Raw genomic sequence first — 14,514 nt, 5'->3', positions numbered from 1 at the left:
GTCTTATAGCAGTACTGAAAAATACTGAGCCGTAAATGGACAATTATAACATCTTTTCATGCATTTGTATTCAAGCGCAATAACACAAAATCATGAAAGTAAAGCAATATTTTTGTATTTTCTGGAAAATCACATACCTTTTTATACAATAGGCACAAACTTAAGATTTTTTATTAAAAATAATAAATTACTGTACTGGAAGCACTTTGAATCTATATCAAATCAATAATATTGAATTAATTAAAATCTATTGCCTTGAAGTAATGTTGTTGTTAATATACATATTAGTTTTGTCCTTTTTCTGTTTTGTTCAAATGATTTTTTTTGTGAAGTGGTTTTGATCACCAAACTATTTTGGTTTTAGATATAACTATGTTAGTTAAATGTAAATTTAATCACATCGAGTTGTGAATTCAATCATGGACTAGTGAATTGAAATCTGCCCTGAAAAGACGGAGTATTATTTATTGGATCAGTTTGTCCCGATGGATGAAAAAAAAAAAAAAAAAAAAAAGGTTTTCCCCTCTGTCGTGGGTGAAAGAGTCTCCCCTGGCTGACAGGTTGTTGCTGCTCTATTCTGCAGGTGCAGCCACTCCAAATACACAGAGGACTTAGACTAATGAGGAGACTCGGGTTACAGTATTGCCCTGCTCCCTGGTTAATTTACACATCGCCATGAGCTTTGAGGCCCTCCCAGCCTGGAGCAGACTTACTGTATTTACTTCCATTCATCTATTTTAGTCGGAGGCAGCAAGAGCTGCAGCAGCAACAAAAGCGTGCAGACAATGGAGGTACTTATGTTTCCTGGTAATGTTTTAGCCAGAGGCTGTGGTTCACGGGGTCAGAGACAGATCCAATGACACACACGCGTTCGCGCACACGTGCATCACTCCTCGAGTTGTATTTAATTAGCCGTGCGGCCTCCACACTGCAGAGCAAAGGCCATGTTATTGTTACGAGTCTGGCCATGTGGTAGGAGACGACGTAAGGAGAAGAAGGCCAGTCATTCAAACAGCTGCTGTCCTCTTCTCAAGCTGCTGTTTAAACTCACATTTACCATTAAATTCAACTAAAAAAAAAGATATTTGTTTACATCAAATAGATTTTTGGTGACTAACCTTGAGAATTGTGTTGTTGTTTTTTGTCATTTATTTTTAATGCCTGTTTTGGTCGCTCATGCAAATGTGGGAGTGCATTAATTGACTGTATGTGAGAACTGGACTTATTGACACCCCCCCCCCCCCGCTGTTCCAAACAGGAAGTAACCACTGACTCCCCGTTTCTAACTTCTATAAGTTCAAAATGCAAAAATGTCATTTTTTTTCATTTTTATGATATTATTGGTAGAGCTAAAAATAGGAGAACTGGACTGAGTGACCCTGCATTCCTAACAGGAAGTACCTGCTGGCTCCAAGAAGCCTAAATCCCATAGACCTTTATAGAGAAATAAACAGTTGTTTCTCACTTGTTCTATTGGTCAGAATAACCATTCTTGCTTTAACTTTTTTTTTTGTAAACAAATTCATGACAAAATAAAAATTTTGGTAATTTGTCTTTCTGTAGTGCAAGTTATTCAAGTTATAAACTGGCCAGTGAGATGCCTCAATAAAAATATGTGGTCTCACGGTGAACGTTTGACAGATTTCGTGTAGCCAGCTTTCTTGTGGTAGGGGTGTGGCGTCCCAACAAGCTCACCCCTGATTGGTAAGAGTGGTTGCCATAGAAACATTGACTCAGACCCAATCTGATCAATCGCTGCTTACTGGGTATGTCTGGCTCCAACATGGCGGTGTCCGTATCATGAAAAAATGGCGACTGAATTGACTTCATTTGGTTGGAGCTGGAAGTAAACCGTTTTCTATGACTGTCACACTCGCTCGCTCCAGTTCTCATATACAGTCAATTAGGGCATGCCAAAGACAAGTGTTGACACCATCCAACATTTTCTTCTGCCTCTGAAACATTTAAACTCCAATCAGGACATGTTTCCCTCTCCTTCAGACTTCACCACCGAGTCAGTCCAGAGGGCAGGCCGGTAACGGCTCTGTGTTCGTGAACGAGGCCGTACTCACCAGCACCAACAACCGCCACCATAAGAGAAATGGCCCCAGCACGCACAACTGTCTCAACACCCTGCTGGCCAGAACCAACGATAGACGTTCTGCGATGGTTCCACCTCCTCACAGCCAAAACTCAGACTCCCAGGACTGGACGGTGGGAACCGGGTACCTCTGCAGCCCTGCAGAAACCTTTGGACTTCAGCACTCAAGCACAGGTAGGAAATGCCTCCATTCATTCTTTTGCTGTGTGTGATAAAGAGGTTATTGATATAACTGTATGGCAGCTGGGGGCTGTTTTCACTTTAAGAATTACCGTCTATGCCAATGTCTTCTGTGATGAATTCTTCTTGGAGCAGAGAGCCAACTTACAATTAATCAGCCTCAGCTACAACAATTAATCCAAATCGCTGTCTAAAATGTTTGTTTTCTGAGCCAAAGTCAAATCTTTACCTGAAATGTTTGGACATTAGCCCCCAAACAAGCTTTTGGGGCTGGAATTTCACTTGGAGCCTTTTATTTACAAAAATATTGTTTTGACTTTAAGCAAAATGATTTGAACATTTGTATATCAGAAGATGAGAAATGTTAATTTTTTTTCTTCTGGCATCTTAGTTTTCACTGTTAGTATATTTTCTTATATACACTTCTCTAAACAATATAGGGAACACTACACATCCTACCTGAGCGAATGAAATATTATTTTCATATGCTTTATTTGTTACATAGTTGCATGTGCTGACAATGCAACCACACAAAAACTATTAATGGGGAATTAAATGTATTAGCCTGTGGAGGTCTGGATGTTGAATCATACTCAAAGTTAAAGTGGAGAAAGATACTGCAAGCTGTTCCAACCTGGATTCTTGAAACAAGTCAAAATGAGGCTCAGTAGTGGGTGTGGCCTCCCAAGTGTCCCTATGACTTACCTGCAACACCTGGGTGAGGCAGTGGATGGTCTCCTGGGGGATCTCCTCCCACAGCTGGACTAAAGCATCCGCCAACTCCTGGACAGTCTGTGGTGCAACCTGGCATTGGTGGATGGACTGAGACATGATGTCCCAGATGTGCTCAATTGGATTAAGGTCTGGGAAATGGGCGGGCCAATCCATTACATCAATGCCTTCACTCCAGCCGCATGAGTCCTAGCATTGTTTTGCATTAGGAGGAAACCAGGGCCCATTACACCAGTATAAAGTCTCAATGGCTCTGAGAATAACAACTCTGTACCTAATGGCAGTCAGGCTACCTCTTGTGAGCACATGGAGAGCTGTGCGGCCCTCCAACGAAATGGCACCCCAAACCATTACTGACTCACTACCAAACCGGTCGTGTTGGACAATGTTGGAGGCAACAGAGTGATTTCCATGGTGTCTCCAGACTCTCGCATGTGCTCAGTGTGAACCTGCTGTCATCTGAGAAGAGCACAGGGCGCCAGTGGTGAATCTTGGTGTTCTTTAGCAAACGGCAAACCTCTTTCACAGTTGGGCCCAACCCCTACCGGTGGGCGTCTGGCCCTCAGACTACCAGCATGTTTCCAACAGCTTGAGCAGACACGTGCACATTTGTGGCCTGCTGGAGGTCATTTTGCATGGCTCTGGCAGTGCTCCTACTGTTTCTCCTTGCAGAAAGGAGGAGGTAGTGGTTCTGATGCAGGGTTTTTGCCCACCTACGGCCTCCTCTACATTTCCTGATGTACTGGCCTGTCTCCTGGTAGCGTCTCCATGCTCTGGACACTGCACTGACAGCCACAGTAAACCTACATTGAATACTTTAACATGAAGCAGACATTTCAACATCTGGCCCAAATAAGTCTGTATCTTAAATAAAAAAGACATGACTTTTATTGCCTTACATGGAATATGGTTGTACTAACATATACTTTTATGCTACTTATTTTAGCAGTAAAAGTCAAATGAATTGTGTTGACATTCATTAGATGCTTCATGGGAAAACTTTGTGGTTCTGTGACTTTTTCCATCAGCCTGCTCAGCCAAACTAGAGCAGAAATGGACTCTCCCATCTGTGGAGTTTGAGATCCAACAACTCCTGGATGATTGGCACATGAGTGGCACACTACCAAGCCTCATGGCTTCGCTTGACATTTTTGAATGAGTATTGTTGGGAAACTGCGACACAGAGTAGCAGAAAAAGTGCCAGAACACAACACAGATGAGACGGCGGCTGTTTCCTTGAAGACGGTGAGAGTTTTGTAATGAAGCGATCTGCTACTTACAGCGTATTATTTAAAGAATAAAAGATCATCAGGGGAAATATTCAAGTCATTCCACCACATATGAAGGTGTTGTTATGAATAATGTCTGGATTAGAGACTGGATTCAAATCAGAATGTGCTGGCAAATGTAGAGCCAGACAAGGTTTACGTTAAACCCACAAAAACCTGCCTTTTGTTTTATTTTGTAAACATTCAGTCCTTTTGGAGCTTGTGGTTTTTTAGAGGGGCACTACAAATTGCAAATAGAAACCCTAGTTTTCTTGTAGTCTGTGTTCCTCCTGGATTTAAACTCAGACATTTGATGAAAAACAAAAAAAATAAGCTGAAAGAAAATGATCCCTAAAAGAAATCTTCTTTTTCTTCCTGCAAAATGAAATCAAAGAATTGTGGATGAATAAACAAACAAACATCGGAGACCAAAAAACATTTAGATAGATGCATCCAAATTTATCAACTGAAGAATCTATTAACATTTTTTTAGCTCAAATTCAAAACTCAATGCTCAATACTCAATACAAAGATTCAGTACCAAAGTTGGATTTTTTTTCTTTTTTTTGTGTTACACGTTAGAGATATTTTCCTGAGTACGGTACTTTTCCTAGTTGGTCTGATTTTTAATGAAACCTGTTAAAGTTTGCTTCGATATCACTAATAATGAATGAGACAAAACACCATTTTCATTCATTTGAAATTTGTTACTTCAAAACTTAAGACAATAATAAAGAGAGCCATAAAAAAATATTATTGACCATGTCAGTAGCGGGTATTTCCACCATCTGCTGCATTGACAGCCTGCAGTGACGTCTCATGTCAGATCACTTGGTAATAAGGTCCGATCATCCAGTCTTTGCTTCAGCAGATCCCAGATGTGTTCTATGGGGTTCAGGTCAGTGGTCATTCGGCCACACCAGATGAGGCCCTCCAACTTCCTAAAGTCTAGCTGTGGAAATTCTGGCACCATGTGGTGGAGCATCATCATCCATGAACGGAAAGTTTGGGGTGTGTAGGTGGAATTGGGGGATAATGTCTCTGAGGTAAGAACATGCCCATCTGGCCCATCTACAAAACCAAATTGGTTTTGTGCCAACTGCTGATGCTTGTCCAGAGTGTTGCACCTCTCCTCCACCAAAAGCGAACCCTGTTGATCATTTTGATCTTGGCGTATAGCTCGCCTTCTCCAGCAACGCTGACAACTATTTCTGTGGAAGGTGGGGTGACACTCATCAGTGAACAGGACGATAGACCATTGCTGCCTTGTCCAGGTCTTGTTTCCAAACGTTCACGGTGGTGTCTTGGTGTCAGTGGAGACACCTGCAACGGTCGTCTGGCATTCAAGTCAAAGCGGTGGAGTTGGTTGTGGATGGTTTGCCTGGAAACCCCAGTACCCCTCACATCTGGTAAACGGGCCTGGAGCTGTGTGGCGTTTGCCAAACCATGTCTGAGTGCAGAGGTCCTTAGGTTCTGGTCATGGTTGTGGTCTGTCACTTACGAGGCTCCACTCCTGGGTCTGCCACAAAATCTACCAGTAGTTCTGTGTCTTGATGCAAGTCTGCTGATGACACTTTGAGACAAGTTCATGTGAAACATCACTGCTTACCACCAACCTGAAGACGTGCTATGGCCACAATAAGTAACGTACGCTGTACACAGTGAGGCCATGATGGGAAAAATAAACATTGTGTGTACAACAACCCAAGAGTTTTTCACAGTACCCTTAACTTATTGTGAGTAGTTTATGTACCTAAGTGATAACACTAGAGTATTATTCAGCACCTGTTCTTCTTGTGTTGGACAGCAGAGCGCTCTTTAATCATGATAATGACGGCACGATAAAGCGCCAGCTTCCTGCCAAAAGCAGAAGTTTTGTGGCCGTGAGAACACAAACAAACCTGAGCTTGCTCCGGTTTCACTGTGTTTTCAAGGCTGTATCCCTGGTGAGCGCCCCCCCCCCCCCCCCCCCCCCCCAACCCAACCCACATGAACCAGCAGAGAGCCAGAGTCCCTCCCCCCCAACCCCCAACCCACCTGCTTTCCAAAGGAAGGGAAAATCAATGCTTTCTCTATCTAACTCCTGCCAGAGCAGACAACAGCATGTGAATCACAGTTCACAGGCGAGGGTTGACTGATTGGGACATTGATCTGAAAAATCTTTACAAAACTCATTACTGCATGACTTGTCATCGCATCAGGTGAAGTAGGGGGCGGAACGACCAGGGTGGGGGAATAAGGGATGCAAACACAAATTAATCTATGTTTCATCGGGAGGCGCCTGCCTGGATGTGTCATCCCTAATCCATTCAGGGAGCAGGTCCTTCTAATGTGCGCAACAGATGAGAAATTATCATTTACATCCAGTCCTCCATCAACTTTTCAGGGAATGAGGTCACTCTTAACTCCAGACGTCCTGGAATTGTTTACCAGCCACTCGCAGACGCCATGTCCTCTTCATTGATCCGCTTATTAACCTTTTCTCATTATTGAGCACACTCAGGCTCGACTCACTTGTTAACAAGCTCGGGGTGGTTCCATGGCAGCGGTTTGCAGACGGGGTGTGTTCCAGCTAATATCTCAGCACAGCAGGCTCCTCTGGATCATAGGGGGTGCTAAAATAAAATAGAGCTACACCTTCATAACAGAAACGTGTCTTTCTTGCTGTACCTCTATAGCAAAGTGTCGTCACTTTTTATTCAAGTTCTAAGAGCTTCTGTGTGACTTCACACTGAATCTTGCAATGTTGGGAAAGTGGAGGAAGCTAGAATCTTTTATGTTAAATGAAAAAGAAATCTCTTTCAAATGCAAAACGTTTATTGTGCTACAACATGGATTGGAATATGATCTCACTTCTTCCTTCACCGAGCATGTGAAGATTTCCTCCGAGGCATTCGCTGGCACCCAAACGTGCAGCCTTTTTAATTCGACGGATTTCCATAATTTGTACCGGCACAATGTAATCTTGGGGAACCAGTTGGATGGAATTTCCTGAAACGACGTTTCATCTGATGACTTCAGATGAATCAGGTTTCAGCGGCTCGTGTTTCTGTGTAAGAGCACGCCAGGGAAAGACGAGGATGAATTCACGTCTCGTTAAATGTGATGTATGACTCAGAAACCTGCTTCGTAACTTTGAAAACTCTAAAATATAATTGAGGATCATTGGCCCACAGCCAGGAAGTGGATCTGTGTCTCATCAATCAGCATTTTAGAAGGAATAGCAACAATAACAAATCTTAATATCAACTTACCCCATTCAGTGTTGCATATTTAAGACCGGAATAAGACTTCAAGAAAGAGTAACCTGATTAAAAAAAAACCCACAGAAGAAAAATATTCAAAAAAATTGGATGTTACTGAGAAATATGTATTCACATCATTTAATGTGAGAAACTAACTAAATATGACAGGAGGATGTGTTCTTTAACCACAACACTGTGTGAAAGAAATAAGTAATTATTCTGAATTTATTTAGATGATTCAATTTAAGTTCAAGATAAAGTTGAGTATTAAAGTATCTTGGCTTGAAAAAATAAATAAAGCCAGTTTGAATTAATATGACCTGAGATTATTTTTGGTTTTGAAATAAAATCTTTTTAGTGTTAACCTCTGAAAAAATGGTCAAATCTTATGTTTCATGTGTTTCAATAGGATCTTAAAACAACTTGTTTGGATTTGGCCCATTTAAGTTGGACGCTTTTGGAAAATCCAAAGTAAATATATTTACCAGATAGTGGATTAAGTTTATTTTGCACAGACAGTAGTGAAACGTTGACCTTTTTTTAAATTCTTTCTGCTTTATAAAAAACAGCTTTGTGAACTGAACATCAAACGCTGTGTTAATTGTGCCAGGAGTCTGCTGTAAAAAAGAAGTGCGTGTGTGTCACATCTGTGTTTGATGATACAATGGCTTATTTTTAGAATGTAGCTCCCACGATAAGTTTGTCAAACACACACTTCTGTCTTTTTTCAGCAGACTCCTGGCACAATAACTGATAACAATTTTTTTATTATTTATTATTATTAACAATTATCATAGGTATTTTAAGGGTGTAAAACCCTCACTTAACACTAACCATACACTTTTTTCGTACAAATGTTAACATTTTCACACTTTTCTCTCTTTTCACCAAAATAAAAATAATTCTTTGGCTAACAAAACCACAATAAATCAAAACATTTAAGGTAATTTCGGAATCCTTTAGTCATCTTTGTTGTAACACTATATTTCTGCTCAGATATTCTGATCTCCAAGACAGAGGTTTAGGGTTTTTGTCATCTCGCTGCTTGTTGATGTGTCATCTATCAGAGGCCAGACCTATATGTTGGCTAAGAGAGCTACTCTAACAGATTCTTATATAATTAATCAAACAGAGACACTTCCCAATGGAGACACACTGAGGCAATTTATAGTTCACGCCATCTGTTACCATGACAGCACACCTGCCCTAATGCTATACAGCAGCCGACACGCTTAAAAACGCAGTAATGCCATCCACACTCAGCTGCATGTCAAAAAACAAAAACAAAAAACATGCTCTTCTTTTTTTTTTTTTAAATTGAGTTATAACGTCATGTTCTGGATCTTTGAAGGGGACGCACCATGCTCTGGGAGGAGCTCAGCTTGGTGCAGCTGGCTGCTCCAAAGCCCTCTAGTCAGCCATATATTTTCCAGCTTAAGGGCTTGAAGCATCAAAGCCAACCAAGCTGGATCATTTTTCATTTCCGGTCCCCGTCCCCTGCATCTCTTTTTGTCAGACGTCAATTGTGAGCAGGCAGCTGTCATGAAAGCGCGAACAGCTGATTGCGTTAGGCGCACTTTGAGTAGTAGTGGAGTGATGGACGTCCTCAGAATCAAATTGTCTTCCTGTCTGCGTCGTGCTGTGGTGCAGGAGGTGGCTGCTCTGCTTTATCTGGGCTTGTTACAGATTAGATAAGTGGGTTAAACAATCTGTCTATGCTTATTAAATAACTGTCTACACATCTGTTCCTGATTTATCTATCAGTGCTTGCTCAATTATGAAATTCCATGCATTATAAATCTAGTTTCTTTTAGATAAAATCCTAATGTGAGTTTTTTTGTGGTTATACAGATCCCAGCTTCAACTGTGAGACCTGGACGTCAGCAGCAAGCGGAGCCAACCCATATCCAGTGTTCCCGCACCCCAGTGACCCTCAGCTGGACCTTAGCACGCTGGTTTCCTTGGAGACTGACAGTGATGGGGAGGAGAGCAGGGAGGAAACCATTGTGTACCTCTGAGTTTGGACAGAGTTCATGCTCCTAAAGAGCCAGCACTGCAGCTGTGGGAAAGATATGACATCCATGAGGCATATATTTAATGCTGTAAAGTATTTTGTACTGAAATGTATCTGCCTATTTTGTCCCTTTCTTTTTTTGTAATATATATATATATATATATATTTGGCCAAAAGAAGATAAAGATTGTGTTTCATGTGTCTTGCACCTTAAAAGAAGGCACCACTTGGGTGTTCAGTGTCACTTTTTTCTATTGCGCTCTGCTTAGGGTTTCTTTTTTCATCCTTTTGTCTCCCACCACCATAACCTTTCCCCTTCTCTTCCCATCTGACTTACTTCTTTACCCGTACTGCTTTTTCTTTCCTAGCCACACACATTTCGTCCCTTGGGCTGTGTATTTATTTTATTTGCAGCTGGGGAAGAATAAAGATACCGCAGCCCATATCAGTGAAATACCAGGCTGTATCTCTCCAGCGTCCGATTGTCCTGCTGTCTGCCGAGCTCTCAGCAGAATATTTGAACAGAAAAATAAGGCCCACCAGCTAAAGTCCCACTTTCTTTGGTTTGTTGCGTATGCCATAATTTATATTTTATATATTTTTTTAATTTTCTGTAATAAGGATTTCATTTACTGCTGAAATGTGTGCAAAAATTTAAAAGAAAAGTTGCTGCTGAATTTATGTGCTCATTTAATCAACTATAAAAATCAAGACAAGTTATCTTTGGAGCATTAAGAGGCTCAACAATTGATTTTAGGTACCCAGATCATAAAAAAAAAGATCTCAGATATTTTACCAAGTCTACATCTATTATTAAACACACCCTCTTATTTGTTTACAGTTGATTGTAGAAAAAAATCTGGTGATTAATTATGAAACAACTTTATGCAGTGGAGCATTGGTTTGATCCACATGTAATCGGTTCATTAGCCAAAAATTTGGGCATTTAGGATAATGGTCATCTGTCATTTTCCTTAATATACTCATTTGTCTAGCAAGCCTCCTAGTGGTCTGAAAACAGAGTAAAGAACGAAAACTTAAGTCTCTCAAATTTGGCCCCCATGTGTCCATCAAATCGCTAATGACGGACCCCAATAGATGCTGAACCTTTTAGTCTAATTTGGAACAATTATGGAGTTAAAGAGTTACAACAAAGAAGTACATGTTTCTATTTAACCGGATGCGGTTAAATAGAAGTTAAGTTGACTAAGAAAACAGTTAGCTGCTAGCTAACTCAGTGCTTTAACAGCTATTAAGCAACAAAAAAAACACACTAAGATAAAAAAAATCATTTTTAGACCATGATTCACAAATCGTTGTCTAAGGTCAAAGCTCTTTTTCAAACTTTTTTTTTTGTCTGCTCCGGATTCACATCGATTTGAATAATGAAATACTCAGAAGTTTTAAATTTCATTTTCCTAATATATGTCCCTTATCAGAAAAATCCCACAAGAACGTGTTTAAAACAGAAAAACCGGATTTTCACTATAGGGGGGCCTTAAAATAATTCTTCAAGTGCCTAAAGCAACAGTAATTAACCCATTTTGTTGAATTCAACCCCGAACTTTATGCGTAATGTAGCATGTTTGAATTCTGTCTCTTGTTTTCCTTTAAACACATCTGTGCCAGTGCTTAAGATTTGTCCCAGCATCTTTTTCATATGTTAACAGATATGAAGTGGTCGAAACTTTGTTAGATTTTTCTACCACTACTAAAAGGGCAGTGGCATATTTTGATGTACCATGTACATATATTTGGACTTTTATTTATTCATTAAAAACAAAAAGTGATGTTCTGTGTTTTGCAGAGATGTTCTCCTGTTGTGAACCATGTTTACTTACAGTGAACCTGTGTATTCAATAATCAGACATGGCTGTGCTGACAGGTAAAGTTGATTTTGTGAAGAATTTTATTACAATAAATTGGAAAACAAAATGCTGAAACGTAAACACAGAAGTTCAAGTTGGGGACGAATGTCATTTTCTGTTGTGGGTTTCATTGTGCAGTCTGGATGAATGCAAACAGATATGAGTGTGCTGCCCGATCAGCTGCCAGCAGTGACAGGTGGTAAACCAGGTGCATGAATGTCAATGATTTGCTGTCTGGCTGCTGCTCTGAATTTCATGCACAAGAGCTGCATTAGTATTGGAGAGGGATGACACATTTTGGGAGCATTACAGTTTTTAAGAATACTCTCTCGCGTTTACTGGCAGAAATACACCCCATACTCGAGGTCTGACTGTCAGGAAAAGGTCGGATTGGAAAAAAACAAGGACAGCGCAACTGGAGCTCCAAGGCTTTTCCTGACGACTTTCATTAATTCTGGAAAGGCCAGCTGTGTCTCTGGTTGTATATCCCTGTTAGACAGAGAAACACATAATAAAATACTATGGGTCTCTGCTTGAACCAAAATATCAACTATTATTTTACAAAAGAAATTCAAGCAAATGTCCACTTCCTTACTCATTAGCCACACCTCCCTGCTCACAAAATTTTAAACAAAATAGAATATTCTGAGTTATTTTAAGTTTCGTTTTAAACCTTTAATATAGTTGCAGCAATTTTAATATTTTCTGTTGCATACATTTTAATTTGTTGACATTTGCTAATAAGTCCAGATGCTCTCCTATGTATCTCCTATTTACAGTCTGAGGCTCTAAAATTACATACTTTTTTGGCCTTTTAAATCTTAAAGTCTAAAGCTGAAATTTGTAAATTTACATAGAGTATATTTAAAGGAAAAAAGTAATAACTAAGGTTGTAAATGCTTAAAAATGACTGGGCTATAGTTTTTATTTTTAATGTTATTTTTTAATTTAAGTATCAAATCATAATCTAAACATTAAAGGAGCTTTCATAAAAAATATATTTTTTAAAATGCATGGCTATCAAATCGGAATTCTGAATGTTGGCCAATTTTATTTTGAAAGCGTGTTTCTCATCGGGACGTTAGTTTTGTCCCTCAAAGGAAAACGTTTTACGCATGCGCAAATATGTAGCGCCCGCGGCTAGCTTAAACCATACGACACATCTTCGCCATTAAATTTTATTTGTTCAGTCTCGTCTAATTGTCAGGTACGAAAGGATTAAAAGGAAAATATATATAAAAAAATTCAAGACAGAGAAATAAAAAGAACTTAAAGAAGTGAATGGTCTTCTATTTGAGGTAAGTTGACTAACTTAAGAAAACAGTTAGCTGCTAGCAGCTAGCCTGACACAGCGCTTTATGTTAACAGCTTTTCTTTTTTTTAATTAATTTTTATAAAGAATAAAATAATAATAATAAATATAAAAAAATTAAAAAACTAACATATACAATCATTTTTAGACCACGATGCACAAATAAGTTTTTTTCATTTTTATTGTTTTTAATACCCCCCCCCCCCCCCCCCCCCCAATAAAATAAATGGGCAACTATACCTTTCATTGAAAGAGGTCATAGTAAATGCTTAAGTTGCCCATCACGGGGGGCCTTGCTGACACACAGTAGGTGTACTTAAGTTAAAAACAACAACTTCAACTTGAACTCCAAGCCATCAAAAAAAGTGTTTTTTATGTGTAAAATCGCGATACACGTTAACGAGTTACATTTTGTACTCCAGTACTCGCCCGTGGTCATGAGCGAAAGAATGAGGTCCCGAATGAAATGAGATTCCTCCGTTGGGTGGCTGGGGGCTCCCTTGGAGATGGGGTGAGAAGCTCGTAGAGCACATGAGTCAAACTCAAGACCCGGGGCCAAATGTGGCCCTCTATGTCATTTTATGTGGCCAGCGAGTTCATAAAAGTTTTTAATTTCTTAAAATAAAAAAAAATAAAATTAGTGTGTATTTATTCATATCATGGGGGAAACAGACTTGAAATATCGGATTGGGCAACTATACATTAGGACTTAAACACTGTCATATAACCTAACCTGATAGAATCAAATTCCAAAGGATTTATGCTAGAGTAACAAGCAAACATGTGTTTTTTATGCAACTGCAATTGTCACTTTAAAAAGTTTTAAAAAAACAAATGAGTTATTCAACATTAAGGAATAGTTACATTTATTTTTCATTACATTTAGTTACATGTATAAATTATATCTGGCCCTTGAGGACAGCCACTTTGAAGAGGTGGCGGAAGTGGCTGGGGCGAGGGAAGTCTGGGCATCTTTGCTTAGCCACTGCGACCCGGTCCCGAATGAGCAGTGGACAATGGAATGGGGCTTTGTAAACTACTTGTTTTTTTTTCCATTTAAAATCTCCTAAAACTCAGTGTAATGTCACAGTCTAAAAATGACTGTCAGTGTCAATCATCCTTCATACAGAGCTTTAGTTTGTTACCAATGCTGAAAAAATCTTCCGAATTTCTTTTCTTACTGCAATTTAACTAAATTATAGTTACATATATATAAATTTACAAGATGCATCAAAAATAATGAATGTGTCTTTGCTATGAATTCTTCTGGCAGTTTTTGTGTTGACCTTTCATGTAGGCTGAAGCCAAAGCAATGCTTTTTACTTTTCTCTCTAACTCCATCAGGAATCCATTACATTTATTACTTCTGCTGTTCCAGTGAAGTTTACACTCACTTCCATCAGCTCCTATCGAACTTGGCACGAAACGCATCTCCTTCCTTTTTGAAACCATTAGGTGATGTAATCTTTTTTGTGCATGTCGGGAATCCTGGAAGAGGGAGACCTGAACATCTGTTTGAGCTGGAATCAGATTTTGGAGTGATTCAGACAAATATGGGTTTGAAGCTGTGCTTTTTTTATGCTATAGGGACTTTAGCATTAATATTTTTTGTCAGACACTGTTTTTACATGCCTGCATTGGGTTGGAAAGTTGCATTTTTCATACCGCCAAATATAGTTTAATGTAAATCTTGAATCTTGAGTTGAAGTCCTTATGCTCCGATTTTATATTAGGTCCTAAGCTAATATAAAACTGTCTTTTTTCTAATTAAAAGTAGTGTTTTATGTGTAACAC

At 39.5% G+C, this 14,514-nt stretch overlaps 2 protein-coding genes across 22 annotated transcripts in view; both read left to right on the top strand.

The window, feature by feature from the left end:
- arhgef28a (Rho guanine nucleotide exchange factor (GEF) 28a) overlaps positions 1-11,496 on the top strand; it is a 58,617-nt gene extending 47,121 nt beyond the window's left edge. For all 17 annotated transcript variants that reach the window (XM_023960758.2, XM_023960756.2, XM_020707521.3 and 14 more), the window contains 2 exons: positions 2,002-2,275; positions 9,378-11,496. In XM_023960758.2, the coding sequence (XP_023816526.1) occupies positions 2,002-2,275; positions 9,378-9,544 (441 nt within the window). In that variant the 3' untranslated portion in view covers positions 9,545-11,496. The remainder of the gene's footprint in view (positions 1-2,001; positions 2,276-9,377) is intronic.
- A 1,039-nt stretch (positions 11,497-12,535) lies between these two features.
- hexb (hexosaminidase B (beta polypeptide)) overlaps positions 12,536-14,514 on the top strand; it is a 189,030-nt gene continuing 187,051 nt past the window's right edge. For all 5 annotated transcript variants that reach the window (XR_013659385.1, XR_013659382.1, XR_013659383.1 and 2 more), the window contains exon 1: positions 12,536-12,706. Coding sequence is in view for 2 of the 5 variants with exons in the window: in XM_011481498.4 (XP_011479800.2) it covers positions 12,690-12,706 (17 nt within the window). In the remaining 3 variants the exon portion in view is untranslated. The remainder of the gene's footprint in view (positions 12,707-14,514) is intronic.

This window comes from Oryzias latipes, chromosome 12, assembly GCF_053564925.1.
Source record: "Oryzias latipes strain Hd-rR chromosome 12, Olatipes_Hd-rR_3.1".
Classification (NCBI taxonomy): domain Eukaryota; kingdom Metazoa; phylum Chordata; class Actinopteri; order Beloniformes; family Adrianichthyidae; genus Oryzias; species Oryzias latipes.
The sequence above is the reverse complement of the archived record's forward strand: the minus strand, read 5'-3'. Positions and strand labels throughout refer to the sequence as shown.